This window comes from Solea solea, chromosome 1 (genome assembly GCF_958295425.1).
Source record: "Solea solea chromosome 1, fSolSol10.1, whole genome shotgun sequence".
NCBI classification, from domain to species: domain Eukaryota; kingdom Metazoa; phylum Chordata; class Actinopteri; order Pleuronectiformes; family Soleidae; genus Solea; species Solea solea.
This window is the reverse complement of record NC_081134.1, coordinates 28,581,372-28,603,535: the sequence shown is the minus strand read 5'-3', so window position 1 is coordinate 28,603,535 and position 22,164 is coordinate 28,581,372. Positions and strand designations below refer to the sequence as shown.

The 22,164-nt window shown below is 40.5% G+C and overlaps 3 protein-coding genes across 3 annotated transcripts; 2 read left to right on the top strand and 1 right to left on the bottom strand.

The window, feature by feature from the left end:
- The first annotated feature begins 104 nt into the window (after window positions 1-104).
- Window positions 105-9,635, top strand: cip2a (cellular inhibitor of PP2A). The gene is made up of 21 exons (XM_058634049.1): window positions 105-199; window positions 416-518; window positions 769-916; window positions 1,401-1,513; window positions 2,340-2,440; window positions 2,531-2,627; window positions 2,739-2,861; window positions 3,626-3,771; window positions 3,868-3,943; window positions 4,528-4,770; window positions 5,386-5,548; window positions 5,641-5,788; window positions 6,274-6,373; window positions 6,743-6,861; window positions 6,964-7,147; window positions 7,276-7,350; window positions 7,877-7,987; window positions 8,064-8,260; window positions 8,394-8,476; window positions 9,125-9,264; window positions 9,342-9,635. The coding sequence occupies exons 2-21, from the start codon at window positions 417-419 to the stop codon at window positions 9,486-9,488; spliced, it is 2,616 nt and encodes an 871-aa protein (XP_058490032.1). The 5' UTR covers window positions 105-199; window position 416; the 3' UTR covers window positions 9,489-9,635.
- A 1,843-nt stretch (window positions 9,636-11,478) lies between these two features.
- On the top strand, window positions 11,479-17,854 carry chrnd (cholinergic receptor, nicotinic, delta (muscle)). The gene is made up of 12 exons (XM_058643649.1): window positions 11,479-11,608; window positions 12,737-12,882; window positions 12,962-13,006; window positions 13,098-13,207; window positions 14,188-14,343; window positions 14,430-14,539; window positions 15,102-15,302; window positions 15,757-15,868; window positions 16,046-16,160; window positions 16,320-16,530; window positions 16,640-16,758; window positions 17,498-17,854. Exons 1-12 carry the CDS (start codon window positions 11,548-11,550, stop codon window positions 17,678-17,680), a joined length of 1,569 nt encoding a protein of 522 aa, XP_058499632.1. The 5' UTR covers window positions 11,479-11,547; the 3' UTR covers window positions 17,681-17,854.
- A 1,119-nt stretch (window positions 17,855-18,973) lies between these two features.
- Window positions 18,974-21,835, bottom strand: LOC131468942 (V-set domain-containing T-cell activation inhibitor 1-like). Its single transcript, XM_058643658.1, has 6 exons — window positions 21,686-21,835; window positions 21,148-21,474; window positions 20,275-20,544; window positions 19,891-20,199; window positions 19,375-19,458; window positions 18,974-19,195 (listed from the first exon to the last, which is right to left on the bottom strand). Exons 1-6 carry the CDS (start codon window positions 21,792-21,794, stop codon window positions 19,026-19,028), a joined length of 1,269 nt encoding a protein of 422 aa, XP_058499641.1. The 5' UTR covers window positions 21,795-21,835; the 3' UTR covers window positions 18,974-19,025.
- Window positions 21,836-22,164: the final 329 nt, after the last annotated feature.

Here is a 22,164-nt window from a genome sequence, read left to right as displayed (position 1 = left end):
CAAATATTTTCTGAATTATATGTCATCTAGTTGTAATCTAGTTGTGATCAATACATCTAGTATTGATCCAAATGATCTGCCCCCATTTCTTACACATGGTACGCTCCATGTCGGTTTGAAGCTAGAAGCGGGAGGAAGTGGCCGCTGCTGTGACGCCGTTTGTTGTTGACGTTTCTGGACGAAAGTACAAATATCGCAGGTATTCTGTGACAAAAAAGCACGAACTAGTGTCACGTTGTCGTTTTAGACACACAATGCCATTGTTAACAGTTATACTTAACACTTAAAACAACTTAAAAACATGTTGTCATTAAATACGACGTAAGGTAGTGTTAGCTAAGAACTTCAAAATGGAGGTCGTTTTTTGCTAGTTAATGTGTTGTTTACGCGTCTAACGAATGATTCTGTTGTGAAGGATGGACCTGACGACATGTTTGAAGTCTCTGCTGTTGGCCATACAGCAGTACAGAGGCAACAGGACGACAGAAAACGCAGCACAGCTACAGAAACAAGTGAAGGTTTGTCGCTGCTGCCTGTCATTATCACTTGCTAATAATTCATTTAACGACTGATGTGTTTCATAATCCCATAAATCACCCATTTATGGGCCAGAAAATCACCCAGATAAAGTGGTTAAATGTAAACAATGTGTATGCTCTGGTTCATTACTGAACTAGTAAAATAAAGAAAGAAAGTGGCTGCACTTTACATTGATTTCTGTTACATTACGTGTAGTATGTACAATTTCACTTTTACACTTGTTTGCAGGAGGTTTCAGGCCTGAAGTGTGACCAACTGCTGTCATCAGGTCAGGTTTTACCCAGTGAGTGTGTGAGTGGACTGGTGGAGCTGGCTGGAAGCCCAAACACTAACCCCACTCTGACTAGCTCCATCATCTCCCTGCTGGCACAGCTAGGTAATGTACACCGCTGCCACATCAGTGCCATAATCTTAAAGAGATAGTTCAGGCTTTACGAAGTCAGCACATTCAGTTCCTTATCTTACCATAAGCCTTTCTGACCTTTCTGACTGGAAACTAATGTTTGTGTAAACCTCTCACTCTCCCACACCAAAGTCCATAGAGAAACTCAGCAATTTTACATCACAGCACACAGGAGTTCTTGATCCGCTGCTGCGGTTTAACCTCAGTGACGCACAAAACAGATTTTCTCTATGGACTTTGGTGCAGGAGAATGAGTGGTTTACAAGCTGTTGTTTTCAGTGAGGGGAAGTGTACATGTCAAAAGCTGGTTTCACCACACAGTCAGTTCTGACCATGAGTAATTGCCTCATACAACCCCACTCCTTAAAAACTGAACTACCCCTTTAATAACAGACATGGCTGAAAACATAGCACTTTGTGAAACACAATCCCTGTACTTGTCGTCACTCTCCTTTAGCCAGCGACGATGACAGTTGCGAGATGCTTCACAGCAGCTACAACCTCACCAGCACCCTGGCCTCTGTCGTCCACTGCCACAGCGCCACTCCAGGAGAGCCAGTAGTACTGCAGGTAAAGTCCAGCAGCACCTCTCTTTAAGTTTTTGGCGTCACTATTTTGTAGCAGAATTACCCAGAAACTACAAATATATATGTATGTGACCCACTGACTCTAACAAGTCGTTCCCAAGCTTTCTACATGGGGACCAACTTTGCAGAGATGGTAATGGTTGGAAAATTACGCGACTCTGGTCTCACCCCAACTTAACTTTCCCTTACACAAACTTTCTCTTTTTTCTTCTTAAAAACAATAAATACAGTCTTCCGCAAACACAGCTTTTAGTTAAGAAATGCCAGGCCTGCATGTGGCGCTGTAATGCTGCCACTAGGGCTGAAACAATGACTTGAATTATGGTTATTAATCAATTACGGTCTGAGGATGTTTTTCATTATTAAAACAAGATTTCTGATCGTTTTATTAAATGTCAATATTTTCTGGTTTCTTTGCTCCATACAACAAAGAAATCAGTAATGTTTTCATTTGTGGACAAAAACAAGACATTAGACAAACACTGATCAATATTTTTCTAAATTTTCTGACATTTTATTAACCAAACGATGAGAAAATACTCGTCAGATTAATCGATTATGAATATAATCATTAGCTGCAGCTCTAGTCTGTGTGGATAAAAACATTTGTGGATTCCCCTAAACTCGTCATGTTTACATGCCCTGATTTATGGATGTTATGTATGTTAACTGTCATACGATATACATACACACACATATATAATTATATAATGATATATATGTATATTTATATGCATATATGTATGTGTATACATGTGTATATATTTATATATATGTGTGTGTGTATTAATGTTATATTTGTTTTCCAGTGTTTGCAGGTGCTGCAGAAACTGACGTTGACGTACAACACCTGCATCTTCCAGTCGACAAACTACGTCCATGAGCTCGTGGCTTTCCTCATGACCAACATGTAAAAAACACACGACACTGTGAGACGTCAAAAAAGTGCCCCACCCTTTTCTCCCCTGTTTATTTTATCTTTATTCTCTCTCGGCCACAGCCAGTCTCACAATGATGACATCATCATGCCCTGCCTCGGTCTCATGGCCAACCTGTGTCGCGGCAACCACTGGGTGCAGATGCACATCAAGTCCCGGGTGAGTCTGCGTGACGCTGTGGTTTTATTTTACATCATAGATCATCAGATTATCTTTAACAGGAATTATCAGCTCATGGTGTGTGTAAATTGTGTGTGTGTTTGTTTTTAGGACAATGTGAAGCCGTTTTACCGCACACTGATCAACTTCCTGGCCCACAACAGTCTGACCGTGGTGGTCTTCACGTTATCCATACTGTCCAGCCTCACGCTGAACGAGAAGGTCGGAGAGAAGGTAGGAGAGGGGAAAAATATTTATATTATTGTAATTCGTTCTGCTCCTTTTCATTCATATTTTGGGATTTTCATTTTGTGTTTTTAATTGTTCATTTGTTTGAGGAAAGAAATGGAAAATAAATTAAGAGTAAAACATCTTTTCCACCTATGGTCCCAGCTTGCCTCTCCTCTCCTTGGCACGGCACAGTTTAGGTTGGTTTTCCACGACAAAATAGTACCTACTCAACACGGGAGGAGTGACATGACTTTGTTTTACATGCAGCACACAAAAACGAGTGACAAGTGACTTGTAAAGGAGTTGTTTTCAGTCTAACTGAATCATTAGAATCAATTAATTAAAACTATTTGTTCCGTACTACTTCCATGACCGGAGCACAGACTCTGTCTGACACAATCACGCCAAATACACCAGACTCCTGTTAAATATTGAGATTTTAGACATTTCCCTGGCAATTTTTGGAGATCAACCCACGTTTTCAGGATTGTTAAGTCTTTTTTAACTGATCTAAAGTTTGGCGACACTCTGAACAATCAGTGGCCGGCGGTATGGCGACGTCACACATAGTATCGCCTCAGCGAACGTCCGTGTGTCTCTTAATGGAGAAGAAATGCTGAAGGCCGAGATGCTGGGACTGCACTGCACTCGTTTTCATCTCATCTCGGTCTAATTATCTTTGATTATCTCTGCAGCCCAGGCGAGTTTCTGTTCTTCTTTTTTGTTAACCGCTGTGTTAAAAATGACCTCTGACTTTCTTCCCCCAGCTGTTCGACGCAAAGAACATCCACCAAACCTTCCAGCTCGTTTTCAACATCATCGTGAACGGTGACGGCACTCTGACCAGAAAATACTCGGTTGACCTTTTGGTCGATTTGTTGAAGAATCCTAAAATAGCCGACTTCCTCACCAGGTTTGTGGTGTTAATCACGTAACACAGTCCCTGTCAGTGTTCTGCTTACTGTGGCTTTGTATTTATTCATTTTTTAAATGATTTATTCTCTGAAAGGTATCAGCACTTCTCAGCATGTGTGTCTCAGGTTTTGGGACTGTTGCAGTCAAAAGACCCAGACTCTGCAGCCAAGGTGAGACCAGACCAGAGACCACACTAGATCAGATTTTGACTTAATTCATTTACACTACATTTTCCACGGGTCAGTACAAGCATTCAGGTAAATTCCTGGTTAAATAGGAATTTAAACACTGTTAACCAAGTTAAAATGTATTGATATATCTATATATTTTGTATTTGTTTGATTTTCTAGCCAAATAAAAGTTTTTAAATTTAATCGTCAACTATTTAGTACAATTTTTCTTTGTCAGGTTTCATTGTCAGGTTTGGTGAACGCCGTTCAACACTTTCTGACATTTTATGGACCGAACAAGTTCTCAGTTAATCGAGATTATGAAAGTAGTCGTCAGCTGCAGCCTTAAAATCTGTTACTCAGTGGATATTGAACCAAAACTTGACTTGAATCTTGAATCTTACATCGCAAATACAGTACAGATCTTTTCCCCAAAGTTCTGGAGTTCAAAGCACTAGTTTTAAGCCCTAACTTCAAACAATATTTTGTATTTTATCACCCATGCGTCGTGCTGCTCACCCAATGGAAAACATGTCTCTAAGTCTAAGACAAAATCCTGACGTGCGTGTGTTTTTGTGTTGCAGGTTCTGGAGCTCCTGCTGGCCATGTGCAGCGTCTCAGGTCTGCGCTCGCTCCTGTGCGACGTGGTTTTCAAACCGGCTGCCACGAAACTCAGTGCAGCAGGACGAAGGCTCGGGGCAGGGGCGGACGCAGCTCGAGGCAAGGAAGACTCCGCACTTGCTCTGGTGCAGTGGCTGAGTTCGCCCGTGGAGGGCGCCGAGTCCTGCTCTCTCCAGGCCCTGAGTCTGCTGCACGAGCTGCTGAAGGTGCGAGGTGTCATTCAGATTTCTACAAAGTGTAAAAATAAATATAACCATAAATGTCCATGACTTCACCTCCAGTAAAATGCAGGAATTAATGAATCCACCAGATTTTGTGAAAAATACCAAAAAGTGGGCTGAGCCATTGGCCAAAATTTGAATGCAGTAGCTGGTGTTTGACCAGAGAGGGCAGCAGATACACCGATTCTTATCATAGCATGTATCATTTCAATATTTCACACTAAACTATCAAGATTTGCACCTGGATCAGCAAATAACATAAACTAGTTACATACACACACTGGTTTACACCTGTATATGAGAATATATAAGTATATTGATGTGGTTATTTATTTTTTTGTCGCTGTAACTGCTACGGAACATGACACAATCTATCTCATTTGAAGATCACTGTTATTAAAGGTTATTTTTGTGGGATTTGAACACGGTTTAAGTGCAACAAGAAACAAACAAGATGGCCGACCCTGTCATCATAAACAACAGTGAAAATATAAAGTTTCTACTGACTTCAATCAGTGCCCAAACTTCCAGGATCTCATCTTAACTACTATGTCCTACTTTTATCTTTGTTGGTGTCTGTGTTTCGTCTTCTCCATTCAGGAGACTCTGGGAACAGACGACGTTCCCGATCGCGTGGTGAGCTTCGTGGAGATGCTGCTCCCGGTCCTGATGGAGCTGCTGAAGGGCCTCAAGCCGTCAAAGGGAGACACTCACCTGAGGAAACACTGCCTCCGCATCACACACGTCACCGGTTTGCTGCTCAATATCCTTCACCCTCTGCTGTGAATGTTTGTGCTTGTTGTTACTGTGGTTCTCTCTGTGATGCTCGTAAGTGGAGCCTTAACTCCTCCGCACTCCTCTGCACCGGCGACTCCACCAGATCCATCGTGTCCCGTCAGGTCAGTGCTCAGCTCTGCCTCTCACAGGCCGAGTCCCTGCTCTGCTGTTGCTGTAGCAACAGTCCTCTCACGTGTGTCCCACCCGGATCTGACAACGATCTCAGGTGAGCGACCCATCAGCAGTGTTTATTATGTAGGAACTGTCATTTTGCTAGAGTTTTTTAAAAAAAAAAAAAGGTCAAATTTCAGCTGCTTAATTGAATATTTTCCAGATTCTTTGCTCCTGTGATAATAAATGTAATGTTTCTTTTAGTTTTTTGGCGAAACTAAATTTGAATTGGTTGTTTGGTCCATGAAATGTATGAAAAAATTTAATGAAATGATGATGTTCTGAAATGTCTTGTGTTCTCCACAAACAAAAATGATTCACTTTTAATGGTTTATTTGTTATATAGGGCAAAGAAAACCAGGAAATTTTCACATTTAAGAAGCTGAAAAGTCAAAATTATCAGAACAGTTGAACTAGGTCTCTAAGTTTATCCTGCTTATTTGCTGAACAGCTTTCTATTGTGGTTTATCTTGACCAAAGGAAACATATTTGAATGTTTTATAATAATTAAAGTGTGTGTGTGTGTGTGTGTGTGTGTAGTCAGGTGTGTGCAGAAGCTCTGCTGAAAACGCTGGAGTTAATGAGCAAACTGAGGCAGCAGGTGAAAAACATGGAGACCAGCTTCTACAGGATATTACAGGTAACACACACACATTCTCACTCTCTAGCCCATTTTACAGCTAAATAAATAAATCCTTAACACAACCACACTTCAAATCTAAACTTTAACCAGATCCTCAGAAATGGACCAGGTCTTGGTCTCCAGTGACACTTTTCTTATGATTCAGTTACACCGAAAACAACAACTACTTTATAAGCCACTAAAACAATGTCATGGGAGTGTCGCACAGCCATTGCTGTGATGACTCCACCCACGTTGAGGAGGAGCTATGAAGTCATGGAAAACTATACCAATAGAGTCGAGCCGTGGTGGAACTGTACATTGGAAAAGTGCTGCATGAGGACTACTGGTCCTAAAGAGATGTGGTCTTGTGTCTCTGTCTCTCAGGATCAGAGGATCGTGACTCCTCTGTCTCTGTCTCTGACGTCTCACCACAGAGAGCGAGTCCAGACTGGACTCTCTCTGCTGTTTGAAGCGACTCCTCTACCAGACTTCCCGTCATCAGTGTGAGTCACCGCCTCAAAGCTGCACCTTTACTATAACGATAATAATAATAATAATATTCTTTACTGTTGCCTTATCTCATTTGTCACACTTTCTTGTTGAAGTCTGGGTGAAAGCATCGCCGCCAACAACTCGTACCGCCTGAGGGAGGCGGAGCTGCCGGTTAAACGTGTTGCCATGGTGCAGGAAGTCCCACCTCCCAGGACAAACACCAGCCAACTGGACTCTTCCACTTCCTCCAGCAGGGGAGTCCACAGTCTGGTGGAGAGGATACAGAACGGACTGGAGGTGAACGGATTCTCAAACTGAACATCTACATCCAGAAAGTTGTTTTAAAATGCATTTCTTTATTAGAAATCTGGAAAAAGATTCAGGATATTCAGATAAAAGAAGAATTACTTTTGTTTTTTTTGTAGCTTCAGGAGCAGGTGAAGGACTCGCATGTCTCTGAGATCATCGACGTTTATGCGCAGAAGCTCTCTGCGTTTGCGGTGAGTTTGTTATTGTGATGGTTTATGCTGTGCACATGTTTATATTCATGAGATGTCCTCATTTTACCTTACCTACTTTACCTTTACCTATAAGCTTGTAAACTGTATGATCAGAGTACAACCATTTTACTTTAATAAAAGTTATTAAAAGTTTTTTTTTTCTACTTTTTTGGAATTTTGTTTTACCTTTTCCTTTCAAATTGTTCTTGTTTTTCCAGTTTTTCATGCGCAAAACTGTAAAATGTTTGTTTTTAGACCCATTTTTGTTTCATAGACTTGTTTTAAATGCTTCAGCTCAATTTTCTAAAGTGCAACATTTACATTTTTGAAATAAAATCTCGAGTATTGTAAGTAAATCGGAGGATTATGAGCATTAATCTGTCGAATCTAACAATTATGGACATAACACAGGTGAGACATGTGACGTATCAGATTATGCACTGTTTCTCACACACTTTGTCTCAACTAGGTGAAAGCAGCAGTTGCTCTGGATGTTTGAGTGTTGGCTCACTGTTATTTTCTCCAGGCTCAGGAGCGCCGCCTGCAGGACTTATTGGAGGCGAAGGCCGCGGCGCTCTCTCAGTCGGACCGTCTCATCGCTCAGTTTCGCGTCCAGCGAGCTCAAGCCGAGGCCGAGGTGACGTTCTACACGTTTAACACGACAGCAGTTGTGATGAACTTAATGTTTGACGTGTCTGTTGGTTTCTGTCCAGGCTCATAAGCTCGGCTCCCTGCTGAAGGAGGCCGAGCGCCGGCGCGAGGACCTGCGGGTGGAGCTCAGTGGTCAGGCTCTGGAGGTGGAGCGCTCCAAGGTGGAGATGGAGGAGCTGCTGCAGCACAATGCCAGGCTGCAGCAGGACTCCGAGGAGCACCAGTCCCTCAAGGGAAGCTACAACGCCCTGCTCAACAGGTCAGAGGCAGAGAGTCGGACCACATTTAAACGTTCATAAAATTGTGTGTTTTGACTGAAAACCAAAGCTTTGAATAATTTTTTTATGATGGTTTCACGTAGGCGTTGATTATTTCCTTCTTCTGTTTCTCAGGATGACATCTGAGTTGGAAGAGAAGGAGGAGGAGATCAGATCTCTTCAGTCAGATCTACAACAGAAAAACAGTGACATCACAGGTCAGTCGCGCTTAAACCCAGCTGCTTTTTCACTAAATCACAGAAAGTACTGGGGTTATTTCAGTGCTGTTTCTTAAACAAAACTCGGGTTCATTCAATCAATTTTTCCAGGGTTCAATCTGAGGTAAAATAAATGTTTTCTATGTTTTAATCCTTAAATTTCCATGTTCCAGGGTTTAATCCTGAAGATAGAGATACTTTTTTCCAGGTTTTCATCCTTAAATTAAAAATCCGTGTTCCAGGGTTTAATCCTGAAGTTAAAGATACTTTATCCTTAAATTGAAAACCCATGTTCCAGGGTTTAATCCTGAAGTCAAAAATCCATGTTCCAAGGTTTAATCCTGGACTCAAACATCTTATGTTCCAGGGTTTTATGCTGAAATGAATAATCCTTCTCTTTCTAAAGATTTAAAACATTCTTTGATTAATCCTCACTCAAGGGCATATTCTAATCCTGTGTCCAATGATAAAACCTTCTTGAATTTTTAATTAGGGCCACTTGGTGACCAGTGGACATTAATCTATGATGTAAAAAATCATAGATGACGTCTGTTGCACTCAAATGTCTTCACGGTATTTGCTGACATGTGTCACCACCTGATGGTCACATTGAGAATCACACATGACCCGGCCCTTGTTTTCCGTCAGGTCTGCGAGGTGAGCTGCACGCTGAGGAGCAGAAGGGGAAGGAGAAGGACCGAGAGAGGAGCGAGCTGGAGGAGACGGTGGACGTCCTGAGGAAAGAGCTGAACAGGACGGAGCAGGCCAGGAAGGACGCTAGCATCAAGGTAACGCAACGCTGTGTTACAACCTAACAATAAAAACATGTATAACAAACATTTATTGAACTGTCTGTGTTCGTCAGGCGTCGTCTCTGGAGCTGCAGAAGAGTCAGCTGGAGACCAAGCTGAAGCAGAGGGAGGACGAGCTGAGCAAACACTCGTCCATGATCGCCATGATCCACAGCCTCAGCAGCGGCAAAATGAAGAGCGACGTCAACCTGTCGCTGTGAGGAGCCGCGGCCGCACGGCCATGCAGATGAGTGAGGGAGGGGAACATTTTTAAAAAAAAAACACAAGTAATGAACTGTTATCTTAAGTATTTTAAACCCTTTTTACTTAATAAAACGTGAAGAACTGCAGTCAAGTCAGATTAAAAACTACTGTGTTTGTGTGTTTTTATTTTTTTGTTTAATAAATGAGTGTGGATTTATATTCCCAGTAAAAAAAAGAAAGTCAATATTGACCAAATATTCCATAAGTAAAATAATAATATATGTATATGTACAGTATATACAGTATATATATATATATGTGTGTGTGTGTGTGTATATATATGTATATGTGTGTATATATAGAGAGAGACACACACTGCCTGGCCAAAAAAAAAGTCGCCACCTAAAAAAAAAAAGGGTCACATCGTTGGACCGCCTTTAGCTTTGATTACGGCACTCATTCACTGTGGCATTGTTTACATAAGCTACTGCAATGTCACAAGATTTATTTCCGTCCAGTGTTGCATTCATTTTTCACCAAGATCTTGTATTGATGATGGGAGAGTCGGGCCACTGAGCAAAGCCTTCTCCAGCACATCCCAAAGATTCTCAATGGGGTTAAGGTCTGGACTCTGTGGTGGCCAATCCATGTGTGAAAATGATGTCTCATGCTCCCTGAACCACTCTTTCACAATCTGAGCCTGATGAATTCTGGCATTGTCATCTTGGAATGTGCCCATGTCATCAGGGAAGAAAAAAATGCATTGATGGAATAATCTGGTCATTCATTCTATTCAGGTAGTCAGCTGACCTCATTCTTTGGGCACATAATGTTGCTGAACCTAGACCTGACCAACTGCAACAACCCCTTACCTATTTGCTTAGTTAAATCCAGGTGGCGACTTTTTTTTTGGCCAGGCAGTGTATATTACAGCTTTTGTGAGAATGAGCACTTGGCACCATCTAGTGGACTGAGATGTCAATTGATTTTTTTTTTAATGTTAATCCAACAAAAGTTTAAAAAATGTTTATACTTGTCTGGAAAGCATTGTAATATCGCCACACAAAATATCGCGATATTTCACTGTATTATTTTATTTTACATAGATCATGACACAAATCCCAATATAAATTGTAAAACAAAAGGACATTTACACCCATATCCGTAACACCTGAATTTGAATTAGTAAATTGAAGATTAAATAAATATTTAATTTGTGCACATAATTTCAAACGTGCAGAAATCTTAACTAAAAAGTTCCCCTCGATCCATCTGTGGGTCCTGACCCAGACTTTTGGAACCACTGACCCCAGGCTTTCTTTCTTTCTTAGTTTAGGAGAAATCAGGCCTGTGATAGAAGATTTTGACCCGTTCAGAGAGAGACAAATCCAATATTTGATGTTTGATTTGATAAGTCTTGCTAAACCAATGTCAGAATTTGATTTGGTGTTTGACCGCAGAGGGCGGCAGATGCACTGATTTCAATAGTTCACACTAAACTTAATGAATATTTGCACCTGGATCAACAAATAACACTACTAGACACACATTATACAGTAGTTTTAGGGATTTAATGTACACTTTAAATCATATCCTGATGCGAGTGACAGTATGCAAGTGGTGCCATCTAGTGGAGTGAAACGTATATTTGGTTTACAAACAACAAAACATAAAGGATAAAGTTGCGGTCGTCATCTGAATGTTCACTTTCTCCAGGTGAGTAACTTCTTTTTCTTCTTCTTGAAGGTTGTGGGTTCAATTCCCTACTCCTGTAATCGACACGCTGACGCGTCAAGGCGAAGAAATAATAAATGTTGTTTTATTTTTCAGATGAATCGATAGCAAAGTAGTTAACAGTTAGTTTTTGGTGCTTTAGTAATAAACCAGGAAACCAAATGTTTGTTTTCTCAGCTCACAGCCGGTGTGTGTGTGTTTTAGTGTCCACAGAGTGGAGGTGACCGCAGCCGCCTGCTCTGCCTCTTTTCTATTTTCTCCTCTGTGTTTCTGCAGCTGCCTCCTGTCACTCACTCACTCACTCTGAGTCCTCTGGCTGTTCACACTCTTCACTCCTCGGCCATGGCGCTCCAGCGAGCACTTGTGTCCACCACCGTCCTCCTCCTCGCACTCTTCTCATCTGGTGAGTTTGAAATATTAAAAATAATCTCATCTGATGTTATTATTTTTACTGTTTGTCACGTGACTCACTCTTATTGTGGTTAATCTCTCAAAATCCAACTGTCTCAAACTCTCATTTATACCAACCTACATTGTTCTTCCAGCGTTTTCGCGTCTACATTTTAATAGTCTTTATTTACTATTCAATGCGTTTATTCTGCATTATTTGCATTCTGTGAGTTATACTGTACGCCTGTTGTATACCCGTTTGTTGTCTCGTGTGAGAAAAATTACAAAAATGTGTTTTTAATCTGATCAGATGTTTGTTAAAGTCAACAAATAAGGACATATTAAGTCATTTACCACACATAATGTAAATACATGTTTTCCTGATGTTTCAACTTCTTGAATGTGAATACTTTTGGGTTTCTTTGCTCCTTAATAACAAATAAATCATTCAAATTGAATAAAGTTAAGGTTTAGGAAACCCTGACCTCATTTTATGGACAAAAAACCTTACTTAATTAAGGAAACCAGACTAAACTTGACTTTTTGTTATTTAACTTTTTATTGAACAATGTAACTTCTTATCTTCTTAAAGTAATTGTTGTTTTTTTTAAGACTCCTTAATTTGGTGCAACCAGTGACAGATTAACACAGAAGACAGTGTCTGTTCAGTTTGTGCACATAATGCCTATGATGTAAACATAAATGAGAATATGATGTAAACAAACAAACAAACACGGCTGCACGGAGAAGGGAAATGTCTGTCACTTCCAGTCTGAAGCTGAGCAGCTGCTGTGAGGGTCTGAAATATGAGCAGCGACAAAGTATTCACACACACACACACACACACACACGTGTTAAGATTAGGTCAGTAGTAGTTATAGTTAAGGTTAGATTAAGTCACCAGGAAATGTATGCAAGTCAATGTAATGTCCTCTGAAGTCATGGAAACCAGACTGTGTGTGTGTCATAAACGCTCACCTTGTCAGGACCAGTAGTCCTCAGGGAGACCAAAACCTGGTCCTAAAAAGAACAGGGTACAAGGCAGAACCTCATTTCTAAGGGTTTAGTTTTAGAGTTTGTGCATGCATGTTTGTGAGGATCAAAACACCTGCAAACCGTTTTGTGTGTGTGTGTGTGTCAGAGTGCTGGGGCAGGAACGAGGAGGAGCGTCTCATCCACTACCTGTTCAAAGTGCGGGGATACAACAAGGAGCTGCGTCCAGTGGAGACACAGCAGGAAGCCGTCGACGTTTACCTCGCCCTCACACTCTCCAACCTCATCTCTCTGGTACATACACCCTTATTTTGTGTGTGTGTGAAATAGTTATTCAGATTCACACCAACGTTTGTTGTCCTTTCATGTGCAGAAAGAAGTGGACGAGACGCTGCTGACAAACGTATGGATCGATCATGTACGTGAAAACATTGACACAACGCTTCCTCCATATTTAATCCACACCATTGGTGTTCACATGTAAATGACTGTGTGTGTTTGTGTGTTAGATGTGGACTGATTACCGACTCTCGTGGAACTCATCAGAGTTTGATGGGATTGAAATGCTGCGTCTGCCGCCCAGTATGGTTTGGCTGCCGGAGATCGTTCTGGAAAACAAGTGAGATCCTCTTTTTTTAATTATTATTATTATTATTATTTATATTATTTAAAAATGTTTAGTTTTGAAACTAAAACTAAAGTCACGTTTTTGTAGTATTACATTTCCTTGTGTGTTAAGTAATACTACTTTTTGTATCAGTATTAAGTGAATTTTCTTGCACAGTTATCATACTTTTTGTAATGTTACAAACAAAATAAAAAAAAGGGTTAATTTTTGGGCAATGTAAGTAATGTTTTTTGGAGCAGTAAATGTGGTAACACAAGTCATTTTTATGACTTATATGTACATATATGTATATGTGTGTATATATATGTATATATACTGTATATATGTGTGTGTATATATACATATACATATATACACATAATCAGGTTTGATGTTAAAAAAACATTGATTCATTAAAAATGAAAAATAGCATTTATTTAATAGTTTTTACAGACGGGACATTTTTGTCCCCAAGGTGATGGGAGCCTAAATTATTATTATTTTTTTTTTTTTTTAAGCGAAAACAAAATCCATAATTTTATCTATGTATAATATTTAATTCCATTTGGTAACGTAAGTGATGTTTCTTGCATTTTTTGGTAATGTTTTTGTAACTTTTTTTTAAGGTGAAATAAGGTCATTTGTGACATTACAAGTTCACATTACAAATTTCATAATATGGTTTTGGTCACTTAAGGAATGTTTTTGTAACGTTATATTTTATATTTTTAGCGACTCAAGTTAAGTTTTTTTGTTTATATAACTTTTTTGGTTGCATAAGTGATGTTTTTAAATGTTAAAATTTGTCACTTTTTGTTTACGTGAGTAATGTTTTTTTGTAATTTTACATTTCATACCTTTTTTTGTGATGTTTTTGTAATGTTATATTTAGTAACTTCTTTGTTGACTTCATGTTTATGTCTTTTTTGTTTTGGTTACGTCAGTAATGTTTTAAATGTCTTTACGTTTCTCTTCCCCGTGTGTCCTCTCAGTAACGACGCTCAGTTCCAGGTGGCGTATTACTCGAACGTGCTGGTGGGCAACACTGGTCTCTGTTATTGGCTTCCTCCCGCCATCTTCCGCTCCTCCTGCTCCATCAACGTCAACTACTTCCCCTTCGACTGGCAGAACTGCACGCTCAAATTCACGTAACCACACAATCACACAGGATTTACACTAAAACTGGGGGTAAATGAGACAATAGAGCAACTTCATTTCCCATGTTGCTTTGCAGCTCTTTGACCTACAACGCAAAGGAGATCAGAATGTTGCTGAAGGAGGAGGAGGACGAGACCAGTAAATGGACGGTGGAGTGGATCATCATTGACCCTGCGAGTTTTACAGGTGACACACTTCTCTTTGAGGGGATCCGACATTCACATTAAGCATTCTTTAACCGTGTACTTAAAGGTTCAGTGTGTAAAATTAATAGTATACACAAAGATACAACAAAAGCCATTAGCTTTTGTTGTATCTAGAGGTCGACCAATGGGGTTTCCTTCCCATTTTGTTTTTGGCTGATGCTGATTTTTAGAAATCAGAGCGAAATCCGGTCTGTTTGACACATATATTTAGCTGATTTTCAGTTAAGATTTTGTTCAGGTCAAGAAATATTTGCTTATTAAAGGTTTTAACTGAAAATAAATAGTATATTTAGTCTTTATCAATTTATATCAATATTCTGGATTGTGGTTATTATAATGCACTTAATGATGCTACCCAGTGTCAGCTTAATGACAGTAATTTTAGTTATTTTGGAATCAATTCATCTGAGAAAAATGTGACCCTGACAAACTGTCTGTTTGTAGAGCCAGTTAGCCCCGATGTTGGACTCACACGTCGCCTTAAACGCTTCTCATTCTCACTCATTCACTTGTTTTTGTGCCTCCGACGTTGCTCCGCACAGAAAACGGCGAGTGGGAGATCAACCACCGACCAGCCAAGAGGAACACGTACAAACACATTCCCATGGAGAGCAACAAGCACCAGGACATCACCTTTTACCTGGTCATCAAACGCAAACCTCTGTTCTACATCGTCAACATCATCATCCCCTGTGTGCTCATCTCCTTCCTGGCCTCGCTCGTCTACTACCTTCCTGCTGACAGTCAGTAAAGTGTCTTCATATAGTATTTAAGGGAAAGTTTGGGTTTTTTGTAACATGGCTGACAGTAATGACAGAAAAACACCAACAGATTTTAGTTGGTCCACTGCTTCCTCGTGTGGTCACTTTCTGTCACTGAGGTAAATCTAAACAAAGGATTTCAAACGCTGAATGTCGCAAAATAACACTTTGAACTCAGTGATGGAGGCAGCAGTGGATCAACAGCTCCTGTGTGCTGTGATGTTAAATCAATGATTTTCTCTATGGGGTTTGGTGTGGGAGAGTGGGTGGTTTACAAACTTGAGTTCCCTGTTGGCAAAGTCTGTCTTAACAGTTTTAAGATGTCCTAGACTTAAGTAGGTCTAGATATTTATTATTTGTTTTGCTGGCAGCCGTGGAACTGATGATTAATAATCAATGAATTTACACATACCCACATCTGTATATTTATATAAAGGTGGTGAGAAGATGACCTTGTCCATCTCAGTTCTCCTGGCTCAGTCTGTCTTCCTGCTGCTGATTTCTCAAAGACTTCCAGAAACATCCTTGTCTGTGCCACTTATTGTGAAGTAAGTAACACATAAAAGAGAGGATATCCTCCAAGTCTGTGTGATTCCTCCTTCAGAGTAAACTCACCGTACATGAAGTATTTCCTTATTTTTCAAGCTCAAAGCTTTTTTTTTTGTTTCTAATACAGGAAAGTACTTCATTCAATTGTCATAGATTTCATGTGTTTGTGTTTACAGGTATTTGATGTTCATCATGGTGTTGGTCACCGTGGTCGTGCTGAACTGTGTGGTTGTTCTCAACCTGCACTTCAGGACACCGAGCACACACGTCATGACAGAGTGGACCAAGAGGGTAAATAAAGCCACACGTTTCCACATTTATCAGCTCATGATTTACTGCTGTAATTGTAAACAAATAATAATATATGTGTGCTTTAAATTAGCGGTGGGTAAGATAAAGTATATCGTATATCGTCTATCAAATGCTTTATTTACATTTTTATCACTTCAGATCTTCCTGGAGCGTCTGCCTCGGATCCTGCGCATGTCCCACCCTGCGGACGCGGAGCCGCACTGGGACGGGGCGTTGCCGCGGCGATCCAGCTCTGTGGGTTACATCGCAAAGGCCGAGGAATACTACACGGTCAAGTCCCGCAGCGAGCTCATGTTTGAGAAACAGTCAGTGAGACACGGACTGAGGACACGCACCACGCCTGCTGCAGGTACGAGCAGTCGAGCCTGAGAACACACTCACAAGGTTTCTAAAGGTAGATATTAAAACGTGTGTGTGCGTATGTGTGTGTGTGTGTGTGTGTTTGTGTGCGTGTGTAGTGGTGAATCCACAGACAGATGGAGATTTGACAGACCAGCTGTACGCAGAGATCAAGCCTGCGGTGGACGGAGCGAATTACATCATCAAACACATGCGAAACAAGAACGACTACAACGAGGTCACACACACACATACATACATACACACACACACACACACACACACACGAGGACCAAAGTCTGCAAACTTAAAATAGCCCGACTAGAAATATGCCAAATATTCTTACATTTATGTAAATGTTCCTGTGTTAAGAAAAATAATCTGTCAATGGAGGGAGTGCCTTAAACTAGACAAAAGGTTGTGATATTGGTATCGATAGATACTCAATGTTGTGATATCGGTCTCAGTAGATACTCAATGTTGTGATCTCATTAGATACTCAAGGTTGCGATATCAGTAGATACTCAAGGTTGTGATATTGGTATTGATACATACTCAATGTTGTAATATCGGTTTCAGTAAATACTCAAGGTTATGATATCGGTATTGATACATACTCGATGTAATATCAGTCTCAGTAGATTCTGAAGGTTTTCATATCAGTATATACTCAAGGTTGAGATATCAGTCTCAGTAGATACTCAAGGTTGTTATATTGGTAGATTCTCAAGGTTGTGATATTGGTCTAAGTAGATACTCAAGGTTTTGATATCAGTAGATTCTGAAGGTTGTGATATCGGTAGATACACAAGGTTGTAATACTGGTATCCGTAGCAACCTGAGGTTGTGATATCAGCCTCTCTAGTTGCTCTCAGTTATGATATCGGTAGCTGTAATTCCTCGAGGGTGTGATATTGTTAGCGGTGAATCGTCAACGTTGTGATAATCACAAATGTATTTTTTTCCTGAATCATCAGGAGAAGGATAACTGGAGCGGCATCGCTCGCACCGTGGATCGCCTCTGTCTCTTCCTGGTCACTCCGGTCATGACACTCGGCACCATCATCATCTTCCTGATGGGAATCTGTAACCACCCACCGCCTCTGCCTTTCCAAGGAGACAAACACGACTACAGAGAGGAGAACCCCCGTCTGCTCTAACAGGGAATCGCACACACACACACACACTGACACTGACACTGTCACTGGTCATGTGACTTGTTGCTTCTTTATTACATTTGATTGACCTCTTTTTTTTGCTGTATAGCTGTGTGTCGTTATATCACTATTTTAATTTTATCAGTGTGGTTTGAATAAACATTTACACTCAGCAGATATTCATTTCATTTGATTCTTTTTATTAGTTTACTTCCTTGTAACATACAACAGTATGCACTTTTGTATTGTTAATGATCAAATGACATGTTGTCCGAATGGTCTGAGCAGATTATTACAACAGGAACGCAGGACATCAGTTCCACAAGTGTTTGTTTTAAACAATGCGTGAGGTTTCAGTTGACTCACTTCTTCTCACTGGCTACATAAAGTTTACATAGCATTTAAATGCATTTAAATTTGCCATTAGGTGATGAATCAGCAGAGAAATATATGATTTTTTATTGCAGCCACACATAAACCACAAAGACAAGATAAAATCCACAAAACATCAGTCAGAGTCAGCATATTTAACAGGTGAACTTTTTTTGATTTTATTTTATACAAAATTACAGGAATATTAAACTGTAAGAAAATATATATATTTACATTTCATTTAAAAAATATTTTACAAATCAAACCAAAAAAACCCTGCTTTATGTTTAAATTTCACTCGATACACAGTGTATGTACACTTTTTTTTGTATTTGTGTAAAACTAAATCCAATGTTTCTCATGATTTGGCTTTTTAACAAAGAATACAAACGAACAAACAAACTAAAATTCCCGGGATATAAGAACAGATACACACAGTCACAGTATGAATAATGATAATAATGACACATTCACCCTCATTATCGTCGGGAAATAAAGTCGCTTAAACATACCGTAAATTTCGGCCTATTGAGTGCACCTGACTATAAGCCGCACCAGCTAAATTTTATAATTTTTGTACATATATAGGCCGCACTTGAATATAAGCTGCAGGTTTTCATGTTGTAACCAGTAGCGGCGCCAGGATTCAATCTCTTATCAAAGGAGTTTGTTAGTGAATGCATCAACTTTATGAATGATGAGTGAGTGCGCGTGACTCACACTGAATGATGTGTTTAATTTTTTTTTTTTTAGTTTAGTTTTTAGTTTAGGTTGTGTACTTCATGTGTGTTTGCACAGTGAAGTGGTGGCATTTAGGAGGTTTCTTGAATGCACCTTGATAGCTCAACGTGCTGTGAACCCAGCATTTCTTTCTCTAGCTCTCATGCTCACGCTGGAGTTTGACTCAAATACTCATCCCTAATAAATGACTAATTTCTGATTCTTTTTTCAATCAAAAAAGGGTTTTTGTTTATTTTCACTCATCTCCTTCTTCTCTGGCGTTTTCGGCATCAGCAGTGTCTGCGGCACCGGTGGCATCGGCGGCATCGGCAACATTGGTGGCCCAAATGTCGTTGTCTTGCGCGGTTCTTAAATTCTCCATGATTGCCTCAGTGCTTTCTTCTCTCGCTCTTTTTAATTTTCTGACTGTAAAAAGAGTAAAGCTTAAAAAAAATCGCAAGGTTTCATGTTCTAACAAGACATTTATATTTATATTCTCAGCTACAGTGAGAGTAAGATTTGCAGTTATGTATTTATATATTATTTTATCATTAATATATAAATATATATTTATTCAAAATATGTTACGATGCAAAAAAACTCACTTTTACATCCGAAACCTACGTACGAGAGACCCAACGCCATTATCAGTCCAATGATGATGAAGATGTACATGTACTGGATTGGCTCTGAAATGTGAAATAATGTTAATATTATGGGTTGAAAACTCGCATACATGACTTTAAACAACAGTAAAATCAATATTCCGAGATCTGACCGGTCAGTTTGATTTGTAGATATCAACCCAGGGGAAAATGAATCTATCAACACAGTAAAAGTATGTTATTGACCAGCAGGTGGCAGTAAAGTCACCTCAAGAGACTGCTCAGCTACTGGTCAGATACTGCATGTAGACTGTACGATAATGTTCATCTGGTAAGTTACTCTGGTGATGAATAGTGCCCCCTGAAGGCTGGTAGGTGGCCTGTGGGGGGGCGTGGTGGAGCCTCAGTGTTCTCATCCGCATTCCCCTTTGAACGACTTTTTGGAACATTTCAAAATCGGCTATGTGAACCAGAACAGAACCTGTTAGATGTTTGTAGTATCTTTGGCATAGTTACCTTCAATGATCGTGACGTTGGTCCAGGTGATGTACGTCTTATCGGGTGTGCTGACCACACACGTGTAGTTTCCCTTGTGCTCTGGTGTCAGGCTCTGCAGCTGCAGGCCGTCCAAAAACGAGACGTTGCCAGCGACATAATGCCTCCACTGGTCCTGGATCTCCACCTGTGAATTCTCATCCACGACTCTCATCAATGCAATTGCCTCCGAACGTCCGAATATCCACGTGAGGTTATAGCTCTGAAGAGCGGTGTAAGGCAAACTGCAGAAAATCGTCACCCTGCCATATCCAGGTGCAACAACTGAGTCTACAGACACAAAGTAAGTTTCTTAAAATCTTAGCAAAAAGAAAACTTCACACCAAAGATTTTGACCTGAATTACCTTCATGTTTCAGAAAAACTGTTTTGTTGTTGACGTCATTGGCTACACTGCAGATGTAAGTATGACCTCTGATGTTTGTCGTTAGCTTCAGGGAACTGTGAATATCGTAGATTCCCAGTTTGTTTTTGTGCGTGTTCGTTTTGCTCTTGAGGAGTTGAACATCAGTTGGGGGATCTGTAGACCAGGTGAGTGTAGGAGCTGGGTAGATGCCTTCAGCTGCACAGATGACCACCTTTCCACTCAACTCCACGTCTACCTCTCGCACAGGACCTAAAAAAAAAGTAAAGAGCCAATGGTAACGATGTTATGATTTGAAGGTGTTATAGTTAGAGGTGAAGTTTTCGATATGAAGAGACAACCTTTTCATGACTGACCATAAAACTGACTGTGGCTTATCTAGATATATCTGAAGGTTCTCACTCATCCAGGTCATAGTCATCTTCAGGAGTTAGCTGTAGGCAACTGGACTTGCTTGAGCTTGAGTTTCACCTTTCATCCAAGAGTTGAGAACTGAACTTCTGAAGCCTCTTGAATGAGAACAGAACTTCTGAAGAACTGTAGAAGCTTCTTGGATGATAACTGACCTTCTGAAGAACCTTTGAAGCCTCTTGAATGAGAACTGAACTGAATAACTTCCGAAGCCTCTTGAATGAGAACTGAACTTCTGAGGAAGACTCTTGGATTAGAACTGAACTTTGACTTTGGAAGCACAGTTATGCTGTGGTCAACTGAACTCAAGACATTGGGCAACCGTACAAATTCTACATTTAGTTTGATAGGTCTAACACTGACAGGAATTGTAACAACAGCTTAAATCAGCTGCTAGTGGTCAAAAATGCTACAGTGTACGTTGAAGAAAACAAAAACCTGTACCTTCTATGACCAGTGCGATGATTCCAGATTCATCAGTGCGAGGTGCGGTCATTGTGATGCAGTAGTATCTCCCCTCGTCGTGCGGAGTGACGTTCTTCAGCAGGAGCGTCGCGTTTCCCTCCAGGACTTGGTCAGCGAACAGCCCCGTCCTCCCTCTGTACTTATCGGCCGGCGAGTTGTGGCCGACAACGAAGCTGGTGTTGCCGTAGCGCGTGCAGCTCACCACGGCTTTCTTTTTGTACCACATGATCCTCGCACCTTTGCCGTCAGACTGGAACCGACAGGGGAGCACGCAGTCCGTTGACGTTTGGCAAGTGATCGTAAACTCTGGAAACACAGAAAATGGAAGACACATTCAGGAGAATCTGGAAGAAATGTATCGTCAGAGATTATGCAAACATCCATTCATTTTCTACCACTTTGCTTTATCCTCCACGGGAGTTTTGGTGATTCAGCAGCTTGTTCACACTAAAAACTCCTGAATACTGTGAGCTTGTCATGTATAAATGCCATTTTCTGAATACGCTGGACGTCTTACCGTTTTTTTCTGTTGCAGAGACGATCAGCAGGAGGGAACAGAGGAGAAGACCGGTGTGTGCCACCATCGTTGACATTGGCGGCGGTAAAGTAAACTTCAGCTCAGTCATCAGATCCGTCTCTGAGCCTGACAACAGCCTGGTACAACTGGTTTGAGCAGCAGGGCAGCATTTTCTTTTCCCAGAAATCTCCACCTCCCTCCATTGATTGAAAAATGCATCAGCAGACACACTAAACTATTTCAGAGAGACATACTCTGACTACTATCTACTCAGTAATCACCAAGAACCCGACTAAGACTTATAAAAACCTATGCAAACAAAGTCTATGATATCTTAAGAACATGTTCACGTCTTTATCTCACTCTTCCAACAGGAAACCAACCATAGAGAAGTCTGTAGAGAAAATCAGTGATTTTAGCTGGCGGGGACACAGGAGCTGCTGGTCTACTGCTGCCTTTCGTGAGCCAAATCAGAACCT